This window comes from Antennarius striatus, chromosome 2 (assembly GCF_040054535.1).
Source record: "Antennarius striatus isolate MH-2024 chromosome 2, ASM4005453v1, whole genome shotgun sequence".
Taxonomy (NCBI): Eukaryota; Metazoa; Chordata; class Actinopteri; order Lophiiformes; family Antennariidae; genus Antennarius; species Antennarius striatus.
The window spans coordinates 22,936,273-22,963,462 of NC_090777.1; the positions used below are offsets into that span (position 1 = coordinate 22,936,273).

The following is a 27,190-nucleotide window of genomic DNA, read 5'->3' on the forward strand; positions in this document are numbered from 1 at the left end:
TGCCGTGGCGACCCCTTAGTGTCTCCCCAACGGCTGACGACGGCAGACACGCTGTGACGTGCATTAGAGTGAAAAACAACAGAATCTCGCCAAGGTGCAAGAAACAAACACCCCAAACCGCTTCATCGAGGATTAAAGCACAGCGGAGACCAGAGAAGAAGAGCGAGATGAAGAAGAGCGAGAAAAAAAACAAACGCTTGTCGGCTTGACAACGGGGAGGATGAGCAGAAGACGGGGAACGGGTGAAGGAAAAGTGAGTGGAAAAAAAAAAGTGAAGGTATCATTTCAGGATGTAGGCGGATACAAAGTTGATGCGATATGGAGGAAGGCAAAGAGAGAAGGAGCTGCAGGGTTCCAAATTATAGAACTGAAAGACATTTCTAATCACTCCATCCTGATCTCCAACCCCGGCCTCAGCTGCAACTCCGCCTCCTGATCAGGAGCAGCCGGGCCTCATGCGAGCTTTATGCAGATCGTCCCCGGCTGATTAATAAAAGCCGTGCAAAAGATTCACGACCTGGGAAGATCCTTCACTTTCTGCTTCACCTTCTTCCATACTTTTATTCATCTTTTATCATCTCTGCTTTCATGGTCTCACTTTTTCATTTAAAAATTCAATGGCTACACAATCCGCTTTCCTCCTCCGTTCAACAGGAGGCAGCAGGTGATCAGACAAAGCCTTCCGATTGGTGGGTGTGAACTGAGAGTCTCCACACTGAAGTAATTGTAAGGAGTCATCAGGACAGAGAGAGAGAGAGAAAGAGAGAGAGAGACAGCTCATCCTCCTGATTGAAGGAGCTTCGTCTCTTCAGGGAGGAGGGAGGAGTGTTGCTGGAGATGTTGAGGGTCTGTCTTTTCTGCCACCTGTACGGTAATTGTCCTCTATTTTGTCACCAAGCAAGAGCATGCAAATGAGGAGCTGTAAATTGTCTGTCTAAAAGTCAAGAGCGGGAAACATCAAAGTTTGGTGAGGTATGTGTTAAGATTTCCATAACAAACACCACGGCACAAATTGATCTGAAATGAGGCCTTTCTGGACAAAAAAAAAGGGGCAAAATTGGGGACATTTAAGGAAGATTATGCTAAAGCCTGGAAGTAAATCCGACTCTTCGTATTTACCTGATAGTGCATGAGAGTGTTGAGTCTCTTCCAGTCGTTTTCTATCTTGGTGGTGATGTCTTCATCCTGCAGCACCACACGGGCCAACCTCCCCTGACGCCACTCTGAGGAAACAAAAAGTCATCATCCATCCATCCATCCATCCATCCATCCATCCGATGGAAGGTGAACATCTTTATCGAAAGCTGGTTCCAAACCCGAGACGTTCCAACTCCGTTGTGGATAAAGAGAAACACTTTGGCGTGTGCTTTCAGAGTTTCCTTGCGAGTTGTGACCTCAATTCACGGCGACTTCCTAATGACCTCCTGAAACACCTCCTTTCAAACCTCATTTGACTTCCTGTCAGGAGAACGTCAACCCGAAGCGAGAGCTCCTCACTGAAGTACATATCAGGAGATGTTATCCTGTACGACTCTCTGCATGCGTCCGCCTCTCGTAGACCAGAATGACATTCATCTTAATTAAACATTACACATGAACAATTTTAAGATGTATATGCAGGCAGACTGTACGCGTTAATTGGTACTTGTGAATATGCAAATGGATCATTTGCATACTCAGCGGTCGGCCCATCACGGTCAGAAAGAAAAGAGGAGTGGAGCAGACAAGAAAGAAGGTAAAAGCAAACTAGGGGAAAATCACCTCCTTTCAAAGGGAAAAATAGGAAGCGGGAGGGTAAACAGGTGGGGGCCGTAAGCGGTGGAAGGTGGTGGCTGATGGCTCATTGTGGAGTAATGACATGATAATAAGAGTGTTGACGGGGAATGTGGACAGCCATTGTGTCTCTCATGCTGGGCGTGATCACTGATTTTCTCATCTGTTGATTGGGTTTTATTACTCTATACCTCTGCCAGGTGACCGCTCCATACGCCTGCGTTTCCAACGCGACAAAAAGCAGTCCAGGAGTCACACATGCAGACGGATACACACCATCACACGGATGCACAAATCCACAATTAATCTCACAGCATCGACAAAAGTAGAGCAACGGTGAGGGCGATCGATGAGCTGCCGTGATGGATGACGTGCAGATTTGCAGAGGACTTGCAGGTATGCAGGAATGGAATGGCGAGGTACGGATCGGTGAGGAAGGATGCGGCCAACCGGGTGGAGGAGGAGTCAGACGTCAGGTTGGCGAAGCCGTCTGCCATTTCTTACAAGGATCAGCTTAAGCGCTACATCTATCTGTCTCTACCTCGATGATGAAGGCTAATAACAGTCTCATCTTCTCCCTCATTACGTCTCCAGGCGCCTGGGAAGCTTCTGACAGTCCAGATTCGGTCCCTGGGCCGCCACTTGGCAACCCCTCATCTACCGCGTCTTATTGGCACTAATCGGGCGCGGAGGCAGCCAGACGGAAGGACGCGGATACTGCCTGGCGGTTTAGATGGGAGGCGAGCAGAAGCACGTTTCAGCTGCTGAAGCAGGTTTGATCGCTCTGATGCACCGACAGACGATCAGGCGTTGGTTTCACCTCGCTGATACGTTCATCTGTCGCTGTGGACGACTCGCCAACCGCTTCCGGGGTAACAAAAGTAATCATGTACATTTATTCAAGGACTACCTGATTAAAATCAGTAAATTTTATTTTCTACTTCAGCCCACGTCAGACGAAACTTTTTTTTTCTGTGTTACAGCAATTCTGTAACTTCAATGAATAATTGTTTTACACAGATTTAAATCAGCAAATAAATAATTCAAATTTTATAATTATTTGTCCCTACTGCTACAGTAATCCCTCGAGCATTCGCGCATCAACACACGCGACCTCATCACAGATTTTTAGTAGGTAGTCATGTGATACCGTACGCGCATTCTATTGGCTGACGGTATCTGGAAGTGCACTACATTCCGTGAGTCTCAGACTTTCGTGAGTGCTTTAAAAAGTCGATAAGAGTGTGGGAAAAGGCAATACAGACAGAAGGTGGTTTAATATCAGTACGTTTAAATTACCGTGAATAATAAGATAGGTTGTCGCTTTATGCGGAATTTGTTCTTCGCGTGTGGTTCCTGGAACGCATTAACCTCATGTAATGAGGGCACACTGTATTTCTATTTTTATTCAAGTGCAGTTCAAGATCTGAGTACATCTTTCACATTTAGGTGTCTGTATAAGTGTGTTTTTGGTGTGTGTCTGCACCGTACCCAGGTCCATGTCGACGGCCCGTGGACGCTGAGAGTAGGGCATGTTCTTGTAAACGGCGTCCAGTATCTTCTCCTTCACTTGAGTGATGGTGTCACAGTTCAGAACCTTCACCGGGATCTCTGGGCTGTTCTCATTGTCCGGGTTCACGCAGTTCAGGATCTGGATGGTACGGAACAGGAGAGAGTCAAGCAGAGGAGGCGAGAGGAGCTCAATCCGGATGCCCGGATGCGGGTCCAGCTCGCGGCTTCGCCCTCATTAGAGTTTTCTCGGAGCGTGGCGGGAGCTTTGGGAACCCATTTCCGCTCTCGCTGGCAACCTCAAATCTAATTTCACACCTTCGGCGGGACACCAATTTCCAGCTCTGCCGGGGCATTAACGCGTAATGAGCCAAATTCCCAGCCGGGGCAATCAGAGCATTGTCGTGTCACATGCTGGCTGTGTGAGTGTATTTCTATGTGTGTGCTATAGGGCAGGCTGTTTGGAGTGTTTTAATCTCCACAGCCAACTCCCCTGATGTTGGACCAACACTGGGCCATGTGGGGCCATTAGTTAATTCCTCCCCATACAGGAAGAAAGACACCCGACATGGCAGACGTGGCAATGGCAGCTTGTAAATTATTAGCCATGGCTAAAAAAAAACAAAATACAAAAAAGGTTGTGTTAAGACATTAGTAGCACTGGAAGCTATTTATGAGTCTGTTCTGACTGCGATTTAAGGCGGTCTTTGTGTGTTTGCTTGAGCATCTGTGCAAACATGGGGTGCGACGGACCAGGGTTTTGTACTCGATCTGCTGGCGAATGAGCTTGTCTTCGCTGAGGGAGTAGCGGGCCTCTCCGGTGATGGCGTCGATGGGCCCCTTTTCCATCTGCTGCTTTATGGCGCAGTACAGCATGAACAGAGGCTCCCCCGCACACTCCTGCAAACACACACAAAGACAAACCCCGCCCCCGACCAAATTCTCACATGAGCGAACTTCACAAAATAAAACCCAGTCGACAAGAAATTTGCCAGTGAATGGGAACTACGGGAATTATCTAATAAGAGGCAGAAAAAAAATAAGGAATAATTAGAGAAATAAATATCAACCTTGAGGAATTTGTGAAGGAGGAAGGCGAACCAGTTCGTCAGCATCTTCTCCGCAACCGACTCCGTCCTGAAACGACATCAAATACCTTTAGATAATACAAGACCACCATAATTTATGAAGTCACGTGCACGAATAGATTACAAAAGAAGGACCTTAAACTTTTATGGGACCCCCGTCAACCTGGCAACGGCTCCTTTTAATTGCTTTCCTTTTCACAGAAGACTTACAAGCATTAAAATCAGAACATCCAGGCTCCCAAAAAAAAGCACGTATCCTGAAGACGTCCACCGCCTTTTGTGTTCCAAACGCAGCGCCGCGCGTCACTCAGCAGGTTAAACAATTGCGCAATGGTGCAGATATTTTTAAAGCACTCCAAGCACTTTATCTAGCTTGATGTTTAATTTCCCTACAGGTGCCGGTGTTCTATCTGTGTTCCTTTGGAGTGTGTTTTACTTCACCCATTGGTTTTATCCTTTTCTGTTTACTGCAGAGGTTGGATGCAACCTTTTATGATTTAAACTTTACGAGTAGTTTTATTGTGAACGGCTATGTTCGTGTGCATACACAGACTTTACTATAAATAACCTTTCGCACACGCGCAGTTTAATTTTTCTGCTAAAACTAGATTGATGTAGTTATCAGCTGTTCTCATCAGCATCTCACATCCGTCCAACAGCACAGCAGCATGCTTTCATTCTCCAACTTCAGCACTAATCAGGATCTCCAGGGTCATCGGCCACCACCACCACCACCACCAGCGTTTGGACTCTGGACGGATCTTTATCTTGTTGTATCTCAGGACACAATCTTTGAACTCTATCTCCCTCAAGAGTCCAAATTGAAGACACTCACACCTACCTTCTATCACATATCACGTGATGTCATAAACACGATGACATCACAGTGACGATAACAAAGAAATCCTAAATCGCGCCCGGGTTTGAACGAGCTTTGCGAGGATGCCGAGACACCGTTAGCAAACAGCCCTGAACGCAGCAGCGATGGGGCATCTGTGTGCACACCACAAAAAAAAAAAAAGTGTCTGATTGAGTCCACGAAGATGCAAGGGTGCGCAAATGTGTGTGTGTGTGTGTGTGTGTGTGCGCGCGCATACGGGTGTGCGTTCACGTGTGGATGAACACGGCGGGACATCGGCAGCTGCGACAAGCCTCAGCTGTTGAGAGAGGAGTGCTGTCACAGCCAGGTAACACCTGATCACAGCGAAAATGGTCTCCTCTCCTCTCATTTCCTCTCCTCTTCCTCCCCCTACCTCGTCAATCGCACACGGTGGTGCAAGCATGCTGCCGGGCTTGATTGGGCATAGAACCACACCGGTGCGTGACAACCTCTCCACTATACCAACCACAGGGGACAGGAAGAGACAGGAAGGGGACAGGAAATACTTTTTTTGTGTGTGTGTGTGTGTGTGTTTGTGTTTGTCTTGCAATTTCTGCTTGGGAAGCCAAACAAACACCTCTCGCCACCTCATTAGCAACATCATGCATTGCTACACAAACAGATATTAAACTTTAAAAAAACAAAAAAAAAGGGGGACAAGAATACCAAACAGTCAAGTGGGAACGGTTAACAAGCGTGAAGCGCAGATGAAAGGGTTACCTCGCCGCGGCTGAAGCGGACAAACACCTGAGGTGAATAGCAATGGAAAGCCAACGCCTCGTCACGTAGGAATCCTTCTGCCCCGCGCTCCTGACCTCGCTTTTTTGACAACCACGCAAACCTACCTCCAGAAACTGTCAAAAAAAAAAAAAAAACTGCCTGGAAAAACAACAAAAACAGCACTTCTGCTTCTAGTTCCCATCATGGCTGTCATTACCATAGCAACACAGGCTGTAAGAATGATCCGCCGGTCAAGTCGTAGATGCGTACGCACCAATCCAAGAGGAAATTCTTTCGATTTTAAAAAGACTCCATCGATGGAGCGGGAAGCTGGTGGTGGAGGGGCCACGTGAAGCACCGATCTGAAGCGGGGGATTAGGAGGAATGGAAGCAGCCAGGTATTAAAAAACAAGCTAGAAGCCTCTCAGAGCTAAACAGTGCTCGGTATGATTACACCCATTCAGGCTTTGAATGGACCTAAAGGGAGATTATGGCTATTATGGAGATAATTGCGTTAAGTCGTGTTCGAGGGGTATAAGCAAGAGTATGAGACTGAAACACAATCCCCAGGAGGTTTTTAGCCATGAGACGAGCAAAAAAAAAAAAAAGTCATTCTATACGTCTCATTAAAGCACTATCGCACAGATTCTGCTAACACGCGTCCTTTAAAAATCTGCTGCTGTCAGGTGCTCCGACGCTCGTACGCGGCGCTTAAGAAACGCTTTCCGAGGAGCGTTTGTGTCGCTGCGCTGGAGGCTAACGCCGGTGTGTTCGTGTGTGTGTGTGTGTGTGTGTGTTTGTGTTGCAGATCCAAATGGTCCAATGCTCCGTGTCAGCAGTGTTCTCGCAAAGGTTTGACAGACGTGATGCGGTGAGTCATTTTCGACTTTTCTAAACTGGGAAGAAATGAGAACCGGCATTAATGGAGCGAAAACACTGCATTGCTGCAAACACACACACACACACACACACACACACACACACACACACACACACACACACCGGACATGCCTCATTCTCCCCAGTTGCCATCACACTCCCAATTCGTAGGACTATTTAAGCACAAGCAATTTCCCATTGGTCGGATCTGCCTTTCATTGCTGCCGCCGCCGCCTCCACCTGTCTGCTCAGGTCAGGTGGTTCATGACACGTCCTCATCACTCCCCAAAACCATAACTACGGGGGGGTGGGGGGGTGGGGGGCTGATGAGGTCAGAACCTTGACGCGGAACTGAAAAATGTGTTTTCACGTTGTGAAGTTTGTCCACCTGAAACGTGTTTCATTGAAATTTTAAGCAAGCAGAAAGTCTTTGAACTGAGATGGAGGGGAAATTTCTTTCATTCTCGCCCCACATTCAAACGGCCGACAGAACTTTCCGAGCGCTGGAACAGAGGTTATATTTCATTTGGAACGCTGTGAGCCCTGTGAGTTGCGTTGCCTTCTGCGCTTGATGGCGATTCCTCCGTGAATGAGACCGCCGGCCAATCCATCGTCAACCTCGGCCAGCGGGTTGCAGCACCGAGCGACCGCCCCTTTGAAGTGCAGGTGTGTGTGTGTGTGTGTGTGTGTGTGTGTGTGTGAAAGATGATGGATTAGTTCACATCTAGGTTGCGGAAAAGCCAGAAGATGGAGAAACACCACAACAACACTCGTTTAGTGTTTAAATGATTGTGAATTTGTTTTGTCTAATTGTCTAACATCCTTTACACCCCCACCCCCCCATCCAGTGAGCCCCTCCCTGCTTGTGTAAGACTCCAGTGTGTTAGAAGTTAATGGAACCTATTAAGCATTTTAATAAGCTCAGCAAGTCCCTAAGAAGGGTGTCAAATAAAGCTTTTTTTTTTGCCGGGGTTGAGCTGACTCCTACTTTATATCTCTCCTTTTGAATGTCTCCTTTCATTCTATACTCCTCCTCATTTGCACCCCCCCACCCCTTATTCTATTAATTGAGTTTCATTAATGAACGCCAGGAGTTCATTATCCCGCATAGCGTTTAAGAGGAGCGTCCCGTCCCCTCATCTCGGGTCTCCTAATGGCGGAGAGGGTAAAGGGGGTGCGATAATAGCAGGCAGCTGAATGTCTTCCAATGAAACTAATGCCAAACACAATACTGCCTCTCTTAATAACTCCGTACGCCATTGCTCTGCATGGGCGGAAATCTCATTACGAAAATGCTGAGGAGAAAAATAATACAAGATTGAAACGTCTCAAGGTGATAGAAGCGGCGTTCTGTGATTCCATTAAGAGAGCATTATAAAGAAGAGAGAGAAACTAAGTGTGTGGGGGGGAAAGAAAGAACGGCTCTGCAACAACTTGAGAAGACAGAAGGAATCGAAAACAGAGCGTCATCAGTTAAATAAAGTCGGGCGAGGGGAACGCGGTTTCACAAACGCAGCAAAGCGCCGTCCCGATATGGCGTGAGGTTCGGCATCGGTTCCACTCGGCGCGCCGGAGAGCGATGAAATCAAACACATTATCAAACCTTAGATATTGCTTTCAAAAAGCTTTTAGTGTCTGCGAGCTAAAGATCTTTCTTTATCAAGACAAAGAGAGCGGAAGACATCACAAATTTTTAAACACCAAAGAGACCGGCTTCTTTGATAAACACGCCTCCGAAGAGCAGGAGTGCATTCCTTCAAATGTGATTCCGGGAACTCAACTGACTGGGGGGGGGGGTATCACGGCTCTGCATAAACACAAGAAACTCAGACGCTGTAATTTGCTTCCTTTTGACTGGTTGATGGAAGGAGAAAATGGATCCAGCAGCCATCGGAGCACCACTACAGCATGGTGTAGAGAAATTCAAACACAACCGGCTCGCCATCACAGGCGGCCAATGACACGAGACGCATTCGTTGTAATCTCTGTAACTGTTAGGCAGTCAAACTGTTTCCTCAAATACATCCCCATGATTTGTTTTTCCATCCCCCATAATCCACCAAGAGGCTTTTTCTTTTCTTTTTCTTTTTTTGTTGCATGCATTCATTCCCACTCCGTAAAATAGCACTTCAGCCCTTTTCAGACTCGTTCAAGGACGGGAGAGAAATTCAAATGATCGGTGAAACGAGTGGAATTCAAGAGAAATGCATATTTATGACCGACTGTAAGCATATTAAGGGCTACAAAGTCAGCAGATGTACCAATGAGATACTGGCAGAGGCTTCGCAGAACCAAAGCAGCATTTCTCTTGGTTTGCAGGGTGGGGGTGGGTGTGGGGGTGTGGATATTTTTGCTGGGTTTGCACTTTGGCATCGATATTTGTCCACCTTTGGTTCCGGGGACGTTTTTATGGTATGTTGTGGACTGACTTGGTTGGCCGTTGTATTTCAGAAAAAGAGGGAGCCAGGAGTGATCATGGTCATTTTTATTATGGTGACTGTCCATGGAATCATTCCCAGTGAAGTAAAGATACCGTAGCGTAGCATTAATGCTAATCAGAGAGGGAGTTTACATGTAGAATCTTCGACATCCCACCCACCTAATGTGGAAATTTTCTCTGCATTCAGATCTTTCAGTTAGTTTGCTGAAATAATCTGTTTATTTGTCAAAATCGTAAAGCTGAATCAGACTCCCTGCCTTTGCTTTAGGTTTAACTTGTCCTTCCATCAATAATTAAGGACTTTGACCGCAGACGTCTCTTCACCTGCTCTGACAAGCAGAAATGAGATCATGCTTTTATTTTAGGGTTACTATCCAGAGTTCATGCTTGATTTTAAATCAGGTTTTAACCGTCTCCATCTTAAAGTCTCGGTTGGGCAATCCTCCGTATTTTTTCCTTCCCATTAAATCTCATTAAAAGAGCAAAACCAACTCTACTGGGTGACATTTTCCTTCATCATGATGGACACGAGGCACAGCTGTTTAATATCTAGCATACGCTGCCACTGCTGGGAATAAAATAAGAGCATCGTAGCTGCTGCTAAATGTAGCACAGATTATTTACTCTGGTTAAACACTTTCTAAAAACGACAGCGCCCAGGCTTTCTCTGAGGCTGTTTTGCCTTTCTTAAATATATATATATATCTTTTTAATGAAAATGTTATATGACCTATTTTGTAACGATTTAAGTCTTCAGTAAGAACAAATAGTTTTGGGGCTGACTGCCACGGAGTCTGGGGAGGTCGGAAAACACCAAAAGACAATCCAGCGCTTTGTTTTCCTGGGTTTTATTGACACATGTCTAGAAAGTCGCTGGCCTTATCTTTTCATAAACAACCATTTGGATCTGTTGTACGCATTAAACTTTGATCACTCCTGCAGGGCTCTGAGCAGAGCAGGAGAGGCAACATGCTAAGGCGCCGTGACAGATGGAGCTATTTTTTGCAATCTTTGTCTGTAAAGGCCTGCGTGGTTACGGTTTCCCCTGAAGAGGTCGAGCGTGTCATCTCGCGTACGTTTTCCTTTCTAGTAAAAAGCTGAGCTACGAGTCAAACGCATCTCGGGATGCACTTTCAAACCGCTGTAATATAAATGAGAACAGGAAGAGGACTGTGTGACCTGTAGGTGCTTCCTGTGTTTCGGCTCTCTCCTGTAGCCTCGACTAATAATTCATTTGGAGCAACGTTCAGAGTGACCTCTGCTCCAGTGAAGGCCAGCAGAACTCGGATCCTCGCTCCACAAACATCAAGACAAAAAAAAAAACAAACGAGCAAATAACAGCCGCGATATAACCTGCAAAAACGGCACAGAAATCTACGTATGTGTTGTTAATTCATCAATACCAGAAGCCAGAAGTTCATCTTAGCCGACGTAGCATCTCGCTATCCTGTTAGAAATAATGACAGACTGGAGGAGAGATGAAAGAAAAGACGACTGACCCCAGAAACGTGGCAACAATGGCGACGACAGAGCGCAGAAACGCTTCTTTACGCCTCGCACAAACACAATAACCGTTTAGAGACATGCTCGATTTGACTATCATCACAGTGTGTGTGTGTGTGTGTGTGTGTGTGTGTGTGTGTGTGTGTGTGTGTGAGAACCAGCTGGTTCGAGTGGGAGCTTTTTTCTCTAAACAGCCGACGAAAAAGACAACAACGGCAAAGAGCCGTGTCAAATCCATAATCCCTTAATTTAAATGTAAAAACTTTATGATGTTAATCCCTCCGAGGCGCAGCGGTGGGATTGCTCATCGCTCTACCGTCCGTTTGATGCCGGGTCATTTTTTTGTCCACCTCTGGGTGTCTCGCTTTGTGTTTCCCATCTGGCGGTTCCTTAATCTGATCTTCAGATGGAGGGGGGAAACCGGTTATAAACTGGGAATCGATATGAAGTTTTTATGATGGGAAACCAGCTGAAAATAAATGATTTACTCCCCAAAGGCAGCGGTGGATACTCAGGCAAGGACCTAGCGGGTGTTTAAAGTTTTAGCACATTGCCCGAACTCCCTCGGAAAACAATGTACACAGGAGAGGAAAAAATAAAAATGAAGTAACCACGACTGAATGTTTTATGGGAAGCCAGGGTCCGGAGGATAAACGAGCCTGACACCGGCGCTGAGAGAGACAAGAGGAGCGAATACGGAATTATGCATAAAGATGGAGAGGTTTGTCAGGACGTGGGGAGCGAGAGCGTCGATGGAGCGCGACGTTTGTGTCGGCGTGATGCAGATGCACTCATTACCGGCCTCATTCTGCGAAGCATGTACACGAGAACACGGGGGAAGCTCAAAATGCATCTTACAACATGAAAAAGAACCAAGAGCCTCAATTAACAGTCATCTGCCTACATCTATCAGCCTCCTCCTACAGCCTGGAACGGCTTGAAAAATCCGCCCTGTGCAGCAGACACTGTTCCTGATGATTAGGAGGCGTCTTGAAGTACGACTGGGCGCAATGTCTTTATTTTTTTGCATTTTTCCAATCATCTTAATGTCAAAAAAGATTTTAAAACTAGTATGAATAAAAATATTACAAGCTTTTCTACCCAAAAAAAACCTTTTTCCGTCTTAAAATCCCTCCCGATGGCGCCGTCTTACCTCCGCAGCAGCAGCTTGGGGTGGTTTTTGCTCTCCAGGTTGCGGTCGATGAGGTCGGACAGGAGGTGCTTCAGGACGTCGGTGGCGTACTCCAGACGCCCCTGCAGGGCCGTCATGATGAGCGACGCCACGTTGCCGCGGTCCCTCATGGAGAAGGAGCGCTGCATCTCCAGCGTCCGGATGAAGGTGAGCAGGAAGACTTTGTTGTTGATGAGTTGGCCGAACAGCTTCAAGGCCTTCTCCACGTGCTGCTGGCCGTTTCCTGACACCTGGAGGGAGGACGAAGCGTGTTAGCGCTAATTCATGAGCCCCACAGAGATAATTAGAATAATAATGTCCGGGGATATTTTGCATAAATGTGTAACAGCTTGTCGTGTGTCCTCTCAGGGTTGCTGCAAGCCAGGAGTTGTTGCCTTACTTCCGTTTGTGAGTCACCAAACCTGTTGGGCTACCCAAACCAAAAACTCTCCGTTAAAACAGCGACGAGCCGACGGTTTTTAAAAAAAAAAAAACGACTTCTGCTCTTCAACATCCCTCTTGACCTTGTCTCACATGGAATAAAGATTTTTCCAAGAGTCTCGCTCATGTTTCACTATGGGCAGACAGAGGCTCCCTCTCATGGTGAGTAACTGAGAAGATCTTAATCAATTATTGACCCGGCGCCGTTGAAAGCATTACATCTCCAGCTAGCTGCCATTTCGCTGTCAAATGTCAAGTAACTTGCTGGGGTAAGACGACCCCAAAGCAACTTCTTTTTTTGTTTTTTTGTTTGTTTTGTATTTGTACAGATCGTTTCTTAAAACTTTTGTATATCCAGTCAGCGTCACAAAAAAAAAAAGAAGATCTCGTCCGGACGCCGCTTGAGGCCTTAACCACACCTTGGCGAACCAATCCCATCCCGCCACGCTCTCAGCTAACAAATAAAGCGGTGGACGTCTATCACGATTGGGTTTCTCACGCCTGACGGCTTCATCCTCTGGACCCCCACAAAATGAACTCATTCCCACAGCGTTTTCTCCAAGCCTGAACGAAAAAAAAAAAAAAAAAAAGGACGAGAAGTGTTAACCAGCCAGTTTTTCTGCCAATGGAGGAACCGACAGTCCTGCCTGAGGATTGGGAATTACTCAGTTCATTACCCCTCATGCTGCAGCCACTGGTGGATGAAATAGCCATGTGCTGGGACCCTACTTTCCATAAGGGGGTTTGCATGTGAGGCGTGGATGCTGATGTGTGTTGGGATGTGTATGAGACCAGAGGGTGGAAGGGATAAGTGGCACACTGGTATCTTTTCCCCTTCAGGCACTTTGCCGTCCATGGAGCTTACCCTGCAGGGAGGGCGGTAAGAGTCGTCGACACTCACTCTCCTATCTCTCTCTTTTACCTCAGTTTGACTTTCTTTTGCCCTTCCTTACAGTTTTTTTTTTCTCCCCTGCTTAATCTCTCCCTTTCTTGTTACCTCCAATTCTCTGAGGACGGGATGATCCTCAATGCCGGGGAAGAGGACCCTCATGGCGTACGTCCTGTAGTCCAGATGCGGGATGCCGGCTCTGTCCAGGTCGCTGGTCAGCTCATTGATGTCGGTCTGCAGCTCGGCGAACGCTGGGAAGAGGGGGGGGGGACAAGAAAGAGATTCCGGTTGGAGGGAACGCTTGAGACATGGCAGAGGAGTAAAACCATCCTTTAACCCCAGAGGAGCAAATATACGAACCGCTTCTCATCTTGGTGGGTTTTTACTATCGCTATGAAGCTGGCAGTTAAAGCCCAAGATAGTCTTCATGTCAGGAAAAACTCAATATCGCTCACACACACACACACACACACACACACACACACACACACACACACACACACACACACACACACACACACACACACACACACACACACACACACACACACACACACACACACACACACACCTCCCTTCCTCACTCATCTTTATCTAGCAGCCAGTAAATTGGCTGTAGCTGAGGCCCCAAAGAGTGTGTGTCATCTCAGTGTGAGGCTGCAGATGAGCACTGGTTAATTGGCTCCATCCGGACCGACTCCTGCTCCAGCCCACGGCTCTGATGAAACCACCTCGCCGCCTTCGGGGGAGGCTCCCCCCCCTGTTTGCAGCCTATCACAGGAACAGCGGCAGTCCCTTAACGGCGTCCTCAAAACTCCACAGCCGGTCTTAGCTCTCACCTCCTGGCCCCTGGCCTCACCCCCCCCCCCCACCACCACCACCACGACACATGTGTTTAGACACCGGAGCATTGGTTAACAGCTCGCAGAGGGTGTATACTCATAAGGAGGAGCTTCGGCGCCCGTCTAAATCCACCCTGTGGGGCAGTAGACTTCTGGCCAACACCATTGGTTAAAATATTAATCTCTTCTGTACCCCAGGCTGCTCGTGTTCGACTGATTCCAACTGTTCACCTCGTCTGCCTCTCTGCCCTTCTGGAAGAATTTGTTGCAAGATTTTTTTTTTATTTTACTGCATAATAACAGGTACAGCTACAGGGGATAAATAATAAGGTCCTGTCAAACCTCCACTTCACTTCTACCGTCTTAGTTCTCGGCTCTAACGACCCACATGATGACATCTGGGGTCAATCTGACGATTCCGTCTGGACGCATTCACGTCAACTCAGCACAAAGCTGCTGCTCAGAGGGCAGACGGAGGTTATCTGTCGTCCTCCCGCCGGGCAGAAGGTTAAAGGTCAAAGTGTCTACGGTGCCTCGTTTGATTCTGGTGCTGATAACGTTGAGACGAAACTTCTCATCGGGCCCTGAAAGCTGTGAGTAAACATGGAATTACCCCTCAGGGGAAACCAGACATACTAGCAGGAGGAAGAGGTTCCTCTTCCTCTGATGAGGAACTCAGCGTTCGTGGGTTCAGTTTTACGAGTGCGCACACGGCATCCAAAACAGAATGTGGAAAGAACTGCGGAAAGAACTCATTAGATGACGAGACAGGTCACAAAAAAGTCAGCTAAGTGTTTTATTTGTTTGAAATGTAACCATGACAACTTCCTGACCCGCATTCGGAGTCATTTGCAATGCATGATTTAACGGGCGCTGTGGGTTACCAGTGCCTGACTCACTGGTAATGCTGGTTCTATCATTACAGTCTTCAGAGAAGTGCAATCCAGTCATGCAAAATCGACGACCATCCGACAGCGTTCACGTTTTCATACAAACCTTCTTTGCACTCCAGGGCGACCCGTGACTCCAGGTTGTCCATCTGCATCTGCAGGCGCTTCAAGGTGAGGTCGTTTTCACGGGACTTTCTCTTGTAGGCGATGAGCACCAGGATGACGATGATGAGGAGGAGGCCTCCTCCAGCGGCGATGCTGACGATGGCCGGGAGGGTCAGCAGGCTGTCGGACATGATGTGGACCGCGCCGGGGGAGACGTGGAGACCGCCCACCTGGACCTGAGGAGACGGAGACGGAATAAGTAACTGTAATCCATTACTTTTAAAGACTTTCCTCTCAATTTCATGCATGTTCACTGGAAAAATGGGTGGAGGTGAAGCGGAAGGCGGCGCTGACCATGACTTTGTATTGTCCGGTGAGGTTCGGCGGTTCGCACAGCAGCTGGCTCTCCGACACGGTGACCGAGCAGGGGGTCTCTCCTATCAGCACGGTGTAGTTAAGCCTCGCCCCTCCCGTTGCCGGGGGAACCAGGTTTCTGCCCTGTGGGCGAGCGGAGACGGACAGCAGGGTGCGAAATTAAGATCGAAGCCGCGAATTACATCCCAGTGTTTTTGGGCACAGCTGCATCTGAGTGCGACTCCATACCGACATCAAACAAGGCGAGACACATCGCCGTGGCGATAAGTGGGAACAGCTGGCAATCAAGATGAAAATTCAAATGTGTTCTTGTATGTTTTTCAGTTAAATATATAAAAGTATAGATAAAAGACGCACGCGGCCGGTCTGAATGGGGGGTTTGGATGCGTAGGATGTGGACTTCCTGTACCTTGAGAATGATGGGCGAGCCCGGCTTCTGCTCCAGGACGCCGGTGGCGCTGAGCGGCTCGAAGTACGGGTTGGGGTAGTAGAGCAGGTTGGTGTTGTTGTACACCAGCAGCGCCTGGACGTTGTTGAAGATGAACCCGAACTCGTCGGCGTGCTTCACCGTGTCTAAACCGGGACGGTACTCCGCCGTCAGGGAGGGGGCAAAGCAGCTCATGCTGGTGGTGTTCAACACTTTACACACCTGGGGGAGGGAAAAGATGGAGCGTCAGGATGGGAAGTCCGGTTTGTCGGGCCAAGGTGCCGTCAAATGAAATAAGAAACGTGATTCGGTCTAACCCCCCCCCCCCCCACACACACACACACACACACACACACAACCAACATGGAGCTCTGCAGCCCAGTAATTGTAATATAAAATGCTCATTCTTTTCCAGGGACAAGTATTTGTTACTCGTCATTAATCCATTTTTATTGGAGCTGAAGCCTCCGTAAAAAACAAAAATAAATCGCCACTTCTGCCGCGCTGAAAAACACTGGAGGACAACCGCCACAAAGGATGGAGGCGACGCTCCTTCAGCTCCCCAAGCAAAGGCTGAGCTATGGCTCTTTTATTACACCTCCCTGCTTTTTCCCAGATGACAGACCCCCCCCCCCCTCACCCCACACCCCCTTGTGTTCCATCCATCCTCCCCGGCCCGGCTCTAAAGGAAAGGGGAGGGGAGGATGGATTGCGGCGAAGGACTCTGACAGAGAGAGGTTGTTTTTTGTTTTAATCTCCCTTCACTCCTTTACTGGGGAAGAAACTTAATTAGAGGTAAATATCATCAAAGCTGCTCAGCTTTAGTGACCCCCCCCCCCACCCACACCTGTTTGCTGCTCGGGAGATCAATGCAAACTCATTCCCCCGGCAGCTTTGCCATCTCTATTGTGCCGGCGTGGCACAGGGGGGGGGGCGGCGGAGGACGACCTCGGAGGTGGAGCAGAGGGGGGGGGGGGGGGGTCCGGCCTCCTGACTTCACTCGTCTCTCAGACACAGATCGGAGTGTTGGATTGTTTCAACCACATTTTAAAAGATGCACCACTGCGTCCTCGCCGGTGACTAATGATCAGCATCATCACCGATCAATCCGCCGGTTATTAGTTTATCATTTTTGGCAAATTAGACCTCAAAACTCTGACGCTTTCCAATATTCACTTGGCCGTGATATAAAACATCCCGTTGTGCTTTTTTTTGCCTTCAGCCAGAATTTAACTCAACATAAATGCTTAAAATTTCCAATTAAATATCCGTCGATGGACTGAATGATTAATCGACTGATTATCAGTACTATGTGACTTAACAGCTGGCCGGCAGACAGCGCTTAGGAGTGATTGATTACAACAGCCGCCGCGACACTCCACTTCCTGGGGTTGTGACATCACAAGCAGACAGACCTCCTGACGAGCTCTCACTCAGTCGGGCTCCCTATGCGTTATATGAATATATATATCAAGTTATCGAACTGTTATTTCATCACACAGCGATTACTGGAGGAATAAATCACAGGGATTTCGTTGCCCCGCTCGTTCAGACTGCCCTCCGGAGAATTAAAAGGTTTAATGGATAAAGGAATTTCAGGCCGAGTCTGACAGGGGCTGCTGTTTCCCCCGTTGGCATGGCGACATGTGATACAGACAGGCCCAGATGCTACGGCTGCATCCTCGTGACTGTCACGAAGGAACGGCGAGGCATTTGCAAGTCAACTGCGGCTCTGACTACCATCTGCTCTGCTGGGGAGGGATACTGTTGTGTGTGTTTTTTTTTTTATTCACACTGTCCTCTCCCTCCCTCCCTCCCTCCTTCCATAAATCCCAGCTGACTACTGTCAGGATAGAAAACGGGCTGCTATCGAGGAGGATGTTTTTCAGGGAGCGTGGAGATGAGTGTGACGTGTGGAAATCCGAAGCGATGGAGGGGTGGAGTCGGGTAAATGGGGCATTGTGGGATTTGATAAAGAAGATGAGGCGGGGCAATAAATGGCCGCATTAAAAAAAAAAACCCAAAACACCTCAGCGTGACTTTTGCCCTCAGACAGATATAACCTTTTTTTTTTTTTTTTAATCCCCATCGACCGCTTCCTGCTTGAATTTTACGGAGATTATAAATATATCACAAATATAAAAGATATATAATCTTATCATGTATTTGAGCTGTCTATACTGTACAACTAGTCTTAGGAACGCTGTTCATTATTGATAAAGTGTATTGAGGTCAACAGTTAGAGAAAATAATTGGAATCACGGCCTCATCTGTGTCCTCCGGCGTGTGAAGGCGGCGCTCCAGCCCCTCTGGCTGAATACATTACGGTGATCTAGCGCCACTGCAGCCCACTCCACTGTTCAAAGGTCTCTGGCTGAGGACGTGGAGAGACGCAGAGGGAGGGGGTTAGGGAGGGTGGGGGGGCTGGAAGATAAGATGGACTGAGTAGGAGAAGAGAAGGGTCGGGGAGTCATCGGTTCGGATGGTTCTGTTTTCGTTTGCAGGCTGTTTGCAGGTAGAAAGGGGCGGAGCTTGATGACTATCACCTGGGGTCTCACTACATACACATTCATTCAGTATTTTTTGCTCTTGGTTAAACTATTTCTTTTTTTTTTTTTTAAATAAAAAATAAATAAATGGTGCAAATAAATTCAGTAGAAAAATTTATGATTCCTTTTTTTTTTTTTTTTTTTAAACTGGAGATCAATTTATTCCTTTTGGCATAAAAAGATTTTTCTCGTCTGCATGAATTTGTGTCTCTGAAGGACAGAGAAGATGTTTTATGAGATTGTATATATATATATTTTTATCATTTAACTCCTTTTAAGCTACATTTTTTCCACTTTGCTGCTTTTTCCAAATTATGTTTGTCCTCCTCATACATGAAGCAGGATATTCCGCGTACAGCTAGAATGACACGTAGCTATCCTCTCTCCGTCCAACTACCCTTCTCCCCTTTGGTCCATTCATCCCATCCACCCCTGTGCCCCCCCCCACCACCGAGAGGAAATCACATTCCGTTAATTAAACAAAGAGCCCCGGGACGGGGGGCTCAAATGAGATTTGTAACAATTTCCCAGAGCCAAGACTTTGATTATACAAGAGCTCTTTATGCTGACCAAAGACTTTTGACCTCATTTAATCTTCCATTGAAACCCATTAGTGGCCTCCTCGCTCCCGATCATGTGTACCTCCTACACCCCCCCCGCCTCTCCCCTGTCGAACTCCTCCATCCTTCCACCTTCTGTATCCTCATGAATACACACACAGGTCAGGCGACTCGTGGGAGAGTTAAACACAGCGGTGCTTAGCAGGTGGGACGCGGAGCTGAGATTTAGCCGCTGGAATATTCAGGGTGAACTCTTAATTAAATAGCGCGTGCGCACACACACACACACACAAACACACACACTCTGGCTGCCGGCTGCATTACTCAGATGCTCACTGGAGTGTTTGAGATGACTGAGTTCAAGTGGAAGTTAGGGAAGCGTAGAAAGCTGGAGGGGCTGTTAGGGAAGATTGTCCTTTTTTTTTTTTTTTTTTAAACACAAGCTAAACATCATTAGCCGTGCTTGAACAGCGGTGTTTGGTGAGTTAAGCGTGGCCTAGTTAGTGTTCGTTCTCCGGCGTGTGTGTGTGTGTGTGTGTGTGTGTGTGTGTGTGTGTGTGCGTAAGGCGTCCTTACATTGACAGACTCGTGGCCGGCATATTTGACTCTGATCCGGGGCTCCTGGACCACGTCCAGATTGGTTCCTGTCACCATCAGGGGGGTGTGGCCACTGGAAGATGAAAGCAGAATGAAAAAAAAAAAAAAAAAGCCAGAATAAAAAGCGAGAATAAAAATGTTCCTCTCTGTTGGGAATAAGAACAGGAATGAAGTAAAAAGAGACAAAAACAATTAGAGGAACGTATCCGGATGTGATTCGGCTCCAACGGGGGAAAATAAGCGCATCAAACCGGCTTTCATGCTCAGCTTCTTTCAGGAAGTAACGGCCTTTGAAGTGAAGGACGGAGCTGGAGACGCTTTTTAAAAAAACAAAACGTTTTAAACTCGTCGCCGTCAACAGGTGTGGATCGGGCTTTTAAAACGTCACGGCGGCGTCTACCAGGATGCGGGCGGCGGACGCTCTGCCTCCAGCTGTTTGTGTTGTTTTTAGTTGTTGGTGAATGAAGACGATGGCGTGAGGGTGTGTGTGTGTGTGTGTGTGTGTGTGTGTGTGTGTGTTACCCATCATCACACACTCCGCCGCCCTGGAGGTCCATCTGATATCCATCCATCTATGATGCTCTACCCCTTTATTCCTCCTCTCTTTTCCCTCTGCGCCATCGCTCCTCCAGCTCCCCCCCCCACTCCCTCTGTAAGCCCAAGCCATCTGCTGTAGACTACAAAGCCCCCCCCCCCATCTCATCCTCTCCCTTCGCCTCCCTTTAATTAGGACTGTATGGAGTGTGTCTATCTATCTGCCAAAGATACTTTACAGATGGATCAACGCCGAATTCGATAGGACAATCACAGTCGCCACGGCGCCCCGGCGCTCCAATCAGCGAGCTGCGACTCTCAGATCCAGACTAATTGGAGAAGAGAAGCAGGCAGTAATTGAAAGTGTAATATTGACGTGTGTTTGCTTATTGGCAGCGGGTAGGACTGTCTGGCTCTAAAGCTGCGATGGGGGGGGGGTGCGTAAATCCTCAGTCTGGGTGGCAGAAGCTCGGGACTAGATGAGGATGAGGATGAGGATGAGGAGCATACCTGGCGATGCTCCAGTCCGGGTCGATCCGCTGGACGGTCGGGTCCTCTATGTACTCGAAGGTGAGGCTCTCCCTGATTTGGGCGCGGTCCACGCTGACGCTGATCTGCACCGGGCCGACCCCGGAGAGGGAGGGGGCGGAGTAGCACACGATCTCCACCATGGTCCGCCTGCAGGAGGAAGACCATAGTAATGATTTAAACCTGCGTCCAACGGCATGACTGAAGCAGTAGGTTACCAAAATCTCATTTAGATTGACGTATTGTACAAACAGTTACCAGTGCTCAGTGTGTCTGACAGTGATGCAGGTAACATTAAAAAAGAAGAAGAAATGTGCAGCTATCAGAACGCATTAAAGCTATAAATGCAATGATCGCAACGTTTGCGAGGCAGAAAATAAAGATGAATAAGGTCTGAAATGTTTCCGCTCCCGTTCTCTTTTAAGCTCAGATGTTTTGTTTTTTTTTCTTTCACACTTAATGCAGGTGACACGTGTCGACACATGTTGTTAGCGCATCGGTTCCACCGCCTTACATCCATATTTGTGTCTTTCACACTTGTTCGGGAGCAATAAAAAAACCCCCTCTTTTTCTCTGTTTCAGGCTGTTTTAGCCAATTAAACTTTATGGACTAACATGCAGCGGTTTTTATGGGAGTTCTTACCCGTAGAATTCGCACGTCTGGTTTCCGAACTGAATGCTGACGCTGCTGCCGGCGCCGAGGTTTTCTCCCATTATGGTGACTTTGGTGCCCCCTGACTCTGGCCCCCGGCTCGGGGACAGACCGGTGACAGTCGGCGTCTGAAAACAGAAAGAAAGAGAGGTTAAAAGGAGTTACTCCGGCAGGGAGGGGTGAAGCAGGAAACAAAATTGAGATATAGTCCCAGAAAAGAGGGCAGCGTGTGTTTTGTACATGGTGAAACATTCATGCATTATCACCGATTCCTCGCAAATCACAGTGATTCATATTGCCAGGCCGATGTCAGCGGAGTGCAACGCGAGTTGGTGAGAAGAGGATAAAACCAGGAGCTCTTACAGTCCCTGAGAGATCCTCTTCCTGTGTGTCATGTGTTGCCGGGTTTGTGTCTGAGCAAAGCTTTTAAAAGACTTTCTGAAAATAACTAGTGTTTACAGCTGCAGGCAGCTCGCCCGCCGTCACACCGACAGATGGAGAAATATCCGAGCAGACAGGCTGTCATACAGGAAAACACACACACAGCAGGACGCACACGGATCGGCGTCCGCGCTCGCCTTCGTTGAGGACAAACACAAAACGACGATTTAAAAAGAACTAAGTGTAAACGCCGTCATGTAGCCCGGCCCTCTTCCTTCAGGTGTTCCGGTACAGCGAGCCGGAAAGGAAGGCCGTCGGTTCAGAGCGAGAAAAAGTCGAGAACGAAGCGCGAAGAAGAATCCACAGGAAACGTAAATGCAGGCGAGAGGAATGACAAAACCTGCGAGCAAAAGCGTGAAAGCAGCAGCAGTAATTAGCAGCTGCTGCTAATTGTAAGGGGAGCGCTAACGGTGAAGGTGTGATCAGACGTACACCGCAAACAGAAAGGTAGATTATTCTCATGTGCAGTTAGCTGCGTCACGGGATTCAGATTTTTTTCCCCCCGATTTGGACAGTTTTGTTTTATTGGCTCAAGTTTTTCATTGCATTAAGCTGATCAGATGATTTAAATAAAAATTAAATCAGCTATTCTGATAATAATTTTTATGATTTCTACTTTTTTCAGATTTAGACAAGTAAATTAATTTAAAAAAAAGAAAGAAATTTAACAATTAAGTTCCAATATTATTATTACTATTATTATTTTATTATTACTATTGTTATTATTTATTTATTATTTGGGAGTAACTTGGGAGTCTTATGTGTGAAAGTATCAACCCCTTGAATGGTTTTATTCATGATTCACTTTAAGAAATGATATGAATTCCACATACCGGTAATTTTGCTGAAACAGGACAAATAATTTAATTATTTTGTGTCCAGGATTTATTTATTTCATTTGGCTGTTTTTTTTTGTGTGAAAGCATAATATTCTGAACAACGAGGCGGAGAAGAAAAAGATGAAGAGAGAGGAGGAGGAGGAGGAGGAGAGGCCGTACTTCAATAATGACAAACACCATCAGCACAGAGATCATTACGCCTCCTGATAAAGCTCTTAAGCATGTTGTTTGCGTTGCTTAATTATGTGCACATCGTCATGGCAACTCACACATCATAATTTGCCTGTGGAGCAAAAACAATTACTTTCCCAGGAACCCCTTCCACTCCATATATTCCCTGCATCCCAGCCTCTAACGCTGTTGTTCTGTTGTGTGACTGCAGTCGTTACCACAAAGGAGTAGAGCTGAGAGGAGCGAGTCCTGAGCTCCGGCCGACACTCCCCAACACACAGCTGGACCGGACCGGGTCTGCTGTCAGGATGAGCCGGATCCATCTCACACACGATCCTACGGAACAAAACGACAAAGCATTTCTTCAAATGGAACCTTCTAGGGTTCCACCTTTCTTAAATAAAAAAACAAAAAAAAACAACAACAAAAAAACGACTGGAAGCGCTGAGAAGTTGAGAGAAAGTAATCGAAACTCTTCTCTGCCTGAAATCGATTGGTCCTCCATTATCAAATGAACCTTCTTTAGTTGTCTCACTCATTTCATTTCAACAGGCGCCCCTCTTCAATGTCTTCAAATGAGACCCCCCCCCCCCCTCCTCAGTTGGCACATCCAATGTGAGTGAAGTAAATTTCACATCCAACAACCGTGCTCCTGACAGCACCGGCGCCGTGCCAGCGTGTTCCCTCTTAATATAAATCACACAGCGGGATCAATACTGCTTTATCATTCTATGTGATCAGGTGTCACGCCGCGCTGCAGGTGACTAGATCAAATGACATAATAAAACAAGGACGTCTATTGATTGCCGGTGCCAGGGAGTAATAAAGTACAAGAAGCAATCACAGCATGGAAAGAAAGATAAAATATGTGGCGAGGTAGATGGAAGCGACAGAGGAGGAGTGGAGCAGAGACGTATTATTCCTCCAGCATTGATCATCTGAATTACGACAAATGACTGTCAGGGATTCAGAGGATGAACTCCGTGGAGGACGCCGACCCAAGGAGGATCTGCTCGCTGATGGAGCTGACAGACCTCCCCACCAGGATCCCGACACGTATGGAGAAATGTTTGGCTTTCAAAAGTGAACATCCCATCGTATATTCCACATCTCTACAGAGTGGTTGGTTCTTTGTGTAACACCTGAGGGTTACTTGAAGTCGTCGCTAATGAGAATGCACCACAAAGATGCTGCAGAGGGGCAGCAGTCCGCTGGAAGTCTACGTTCTCTCGGCTAAAAAAAAACAACAAAAACCTGTGTGTGTGTGTGTGTGTGTGTGTGTGTGTGTGTGTTTTCAAAGCATAAGAAGCTCTCACAAAATCCTCTGAAGTAGAAACATAAAACAAATAAGAATTTTTTTGGTTGGATCCAGTCCGCAGTAGAAAGCATGGTGACTGAATTAAGACTCAGTGTCCACAAGAAGAGCGGCATTCAAATCTATACATAAATAGATATTTGGGGTGAATAATCGTGTGAGCTGAGGAGGGTAAAAGCCCATAAGGCACTGAGCTACTTACCCTGCATCCTTCGGAGTGTGTGTGTGTTTTTAGTGTGTGTGTGTGTGTGTGTTTTGTCCAGAGGGAGACAGGCACGTTGCGAATCGCTGACGGTGTTTCATTAGTTCGGGGTGAACGGGACAGACTTTGACGTGATGCATGCACAGCGTGGGACAATTAGGGAGGTAAACAAAAGTAAACACACACAGCTGTTGTGAGGCTGCTGTTGACTAGATGAGCTACAAAGACAGGGAACAGGGCTGCCGCGCTGCGGAGGAAGGAAAGCGATGTCGGGGCCTGGCTGTCTGGACCGGCTCCAGTCTTCATTACGGCGAAAACGGTGGAAAAGCTTATTTTGTTTGTTAAACCTTTCATCCAGTTTGTTTATTATTATTTATATCGGATTTAATAGTTCTCATTAAGAGCTTTAAAGCCATGACGCTAGCGCTTACTGCTCGGCGATGATGTATCCGTCCTCCACAGGAGTGCACCTCACCCCCGCCACTTCCACGTTGCCCACCATGTCCGAGAAGGCCAGGCCCAGGTTGGTGCCGTGGATGGTCACCCGGGTGCCTCCTTCCGGGGGTCCGGCCTCTGGGGTCACCTGCAGGGCATGAAATGCAAAAGCACTTTTAGTAGAAAACAGCGAAATCACGACGGGCCACCGGTTTGCCCGGACGCTCAGGGGCAAAACAGCCGTTACGGTCCAGGTGGCTGTTAAAGCGATTAGGAGCGCCCGAGTCCACAGGATGTCAGGACAACGCCATGAGTCATTGCGCCACGAGTGCACGCTAACCGCACAGCATTAGCTAATTTTATGTTTCCCTTCCTGTCTAAATAAAGCATCACACAAAAACCACGTAATAAAAATTTATTTATACAACCATAAAACCCGGAAAAGAAACTTTAATTTAAAAACAATGGGATTTGGTTTATTAACATTCAGCGAGGGACCTCAACGAAAAATCTATGGCCGTCACCGTGGGCGATAAATTTAAGAAGGGATCCTATTAATGCTTATTGGGGGATCACCTACTCATAAAATAGAATATGGCAGCCCGGTATGACCTTGGCACAGGGTGGCACGATGCTGCAGAGCCCCGCCGACGTCATCGTGAAGAAGAGGAGGAGGAGGAGGAGGAGGAGGAGATAAAGAAAGACCAACAGAGTAGGAAATTTTTGGCAGAAGGTGAAGTAAAAGTAGCCGGAGGACGCTAAGGAGGAGGAGGGCAGATGGGAGGAGGTGACTGTAACTCCGCCGTGTTGAGCCGATCGTGCTTTTGCAAACAATCAATATGCTATTACTGGTCATGCAAGCAGAAGGCAATAACAAAACCGACGGTTGTGACCGCTTACTGAGCCGCAAAATGCTTTGTGATGGGGGGGACCCTCTGAGTATTGCTCCAACCCACCCCCACCCTCACCCCCCAATACCCACTAGGGTATTGTGGTCGCCCTTTGGGACGCCGGCGTTGTAATCTAGATTCAGTGGACATTAATTGCTCTGGATGTAAAGTAAGTGTGTCACTGCAGTGCCTGAAGGGTCTGAATACATGAATCTTTTATCACTGCTTGGGCCTGCATAGTATAGATGGGGGGGGGGGTTGGGGGGGGGGCATAATGGCTAAATATATCCATGTCAGGGGACGGCAGCAGCTATTCGAGTAGACTTAGCGATGGTTACGTAAGAGATGTAAGGGCCTGAGAGAGAACAAAACAGAGGAGGAGGTTATTGGAGAATACAAGACAAACGGCGGGGAGGTTGGGAACTCTGACAACAGAGGAAGGAAAGGTACCGAATGAATCAGGAAGAGGAAGTGGACGCCACTACGAGAAAAGGTGAGGCAGTGACGGCGACAGATGGGTGTGCTAAATCCTTGCGAGACCTCCTCCCTCTACCCTATGGGGGTTGATTGAGCCCTTCCCACGGGCGGGCCAAGCACAAGAAGACAAGACTAATCCAGAAACCCGTTTGATTGAGCTCCCCTGTGGAAGAGTCACGATGATCTCACTTCAAAGGCTCACACAACGACGTCTATGGGCCAGGAGGAACGACGAAGAAGCGACGCTCTTTGTCCCTGAGACTGCAAGTCTTACGCAAACACAGAGACTCCATCCATAAAAGACCCTCCTTGTACATTGGGCTCCGATCGAGCTTAATGACCAGTTGTAACGTGCCATAGATCGCTTTTAAAGACTGTCTTTATTTGTTCATCTTTCCCCTCCAACATCCTCTTACTCTTCATCTGTTTCCCGTCTTTCCCCCTCTCTGTCTTTCGGCATCTCGTCTCCCCCAGGCTAGGTGACACATCCTCCACCTCCTCCGGGCACCGGCTTGTTGTTTGTCTTAACAGACAGACTTTTAGAGGGAAGGGGAAGAGGAGGCCTGCATGCATATGCTCCCACTGCTCCCATCCGACGCTCCCCGAGCAACGTGTCAGCCAGTCCGGCGTCAACAAACTGACAGCTGAGGGTGATTCCAAGCAAAACGTCCATCAGTTGGAACACAACACTCCACTCTCCACCTTTTCCTGAAATAATTTGCCCGGCTGGAGCATTGGGCGCCGAAACATCAACGTTTCCCAAGAAATGCTTCATGATTTGGAATCTGGAAATTAAGATTCCAATCAAGACAAAACAACAGTCGTACTTGGGGAAGAAAATTTGCTAGTCCGAGCAACACTAGAGCGATGGTGACACGGAGAAAGGGCTGCAGAGTTGAACCGCCCGGGGAGGTCTGTCAAGCGCAGTGTTGACTTATTCAGCTGAAGTAATGGTGGGGAAAGTTGTGCTGATGCAGCCAAGGATAAACTCAATACCGAGCGCAGAAGGCGACACACTGCCTCAGCTGCCTCCGGGCGATGCAAGCCCAGCACGTCGCTGCAGCTACG

At 47.6% G+C, this 27,190-nt stretch overlaps 1 protein-coding gene across 1 annotated transcript in view; it reads right to left on the reverse strand.

Annotated features, from left to right (window-relative positions):
- The window catches only part of plxna2 (plexin A2), a 136,601-nt gene that overhangs the window by 14,244 nt on the left and 95,167 nt on the right, over nt 1–27,190 (reverse strand). The window contains exons 13-26 of the mRNA XM_068326421.1: nt 24,752–24,903; nt 23,022–23,139; nt 21,344–21,480; nt 20,683–20,850; nt 19,618–19,711; nt 15,915–16,154; nt 15,485–15,628; nt 15,132–15,366; nt 13,402–13,544; nt 11,946–12,214; nt 4,353–4,419; nt 4,036–4,182; nt 3,265–3,424; nt 1,120–1,223 (exon numbers count right to left, since the gene is read on the reverse strand). Of these exons, the coding sequence (XP_068182522.1) occupies nt 1,120–1,223; nt 3,265–3,424; nt 4,036–4,182; nt 4,353–4,419; nt 11,946–12,214; nt 13,402–13,544; nt 15,132–15,366; nt 15,485–15,628; nt 15,915–16,154; nt 19,618–19,711; nt 20,683–20,850; nt 21,344–21,480; nt 23,022–23,139; nt 24,752–24,903 (2,178 nt within the window). The remainder of the gene's footprint in view (nt 1–1,119; nt 1,224–3,264; nt 3,425–4,035; nt 4,183–4,352; nt 4,420–11,945; nt 12,215–13,401; nt 13,545–15,131; nt 15,367–15,484; nt 15,629–15,914; nt 16,155–19,617; nt 19,712–20,682; nt 20,851–21,343; nt 21,481–23,021; nt 23,140–24,751; nt 24,904–27,190) is intronic.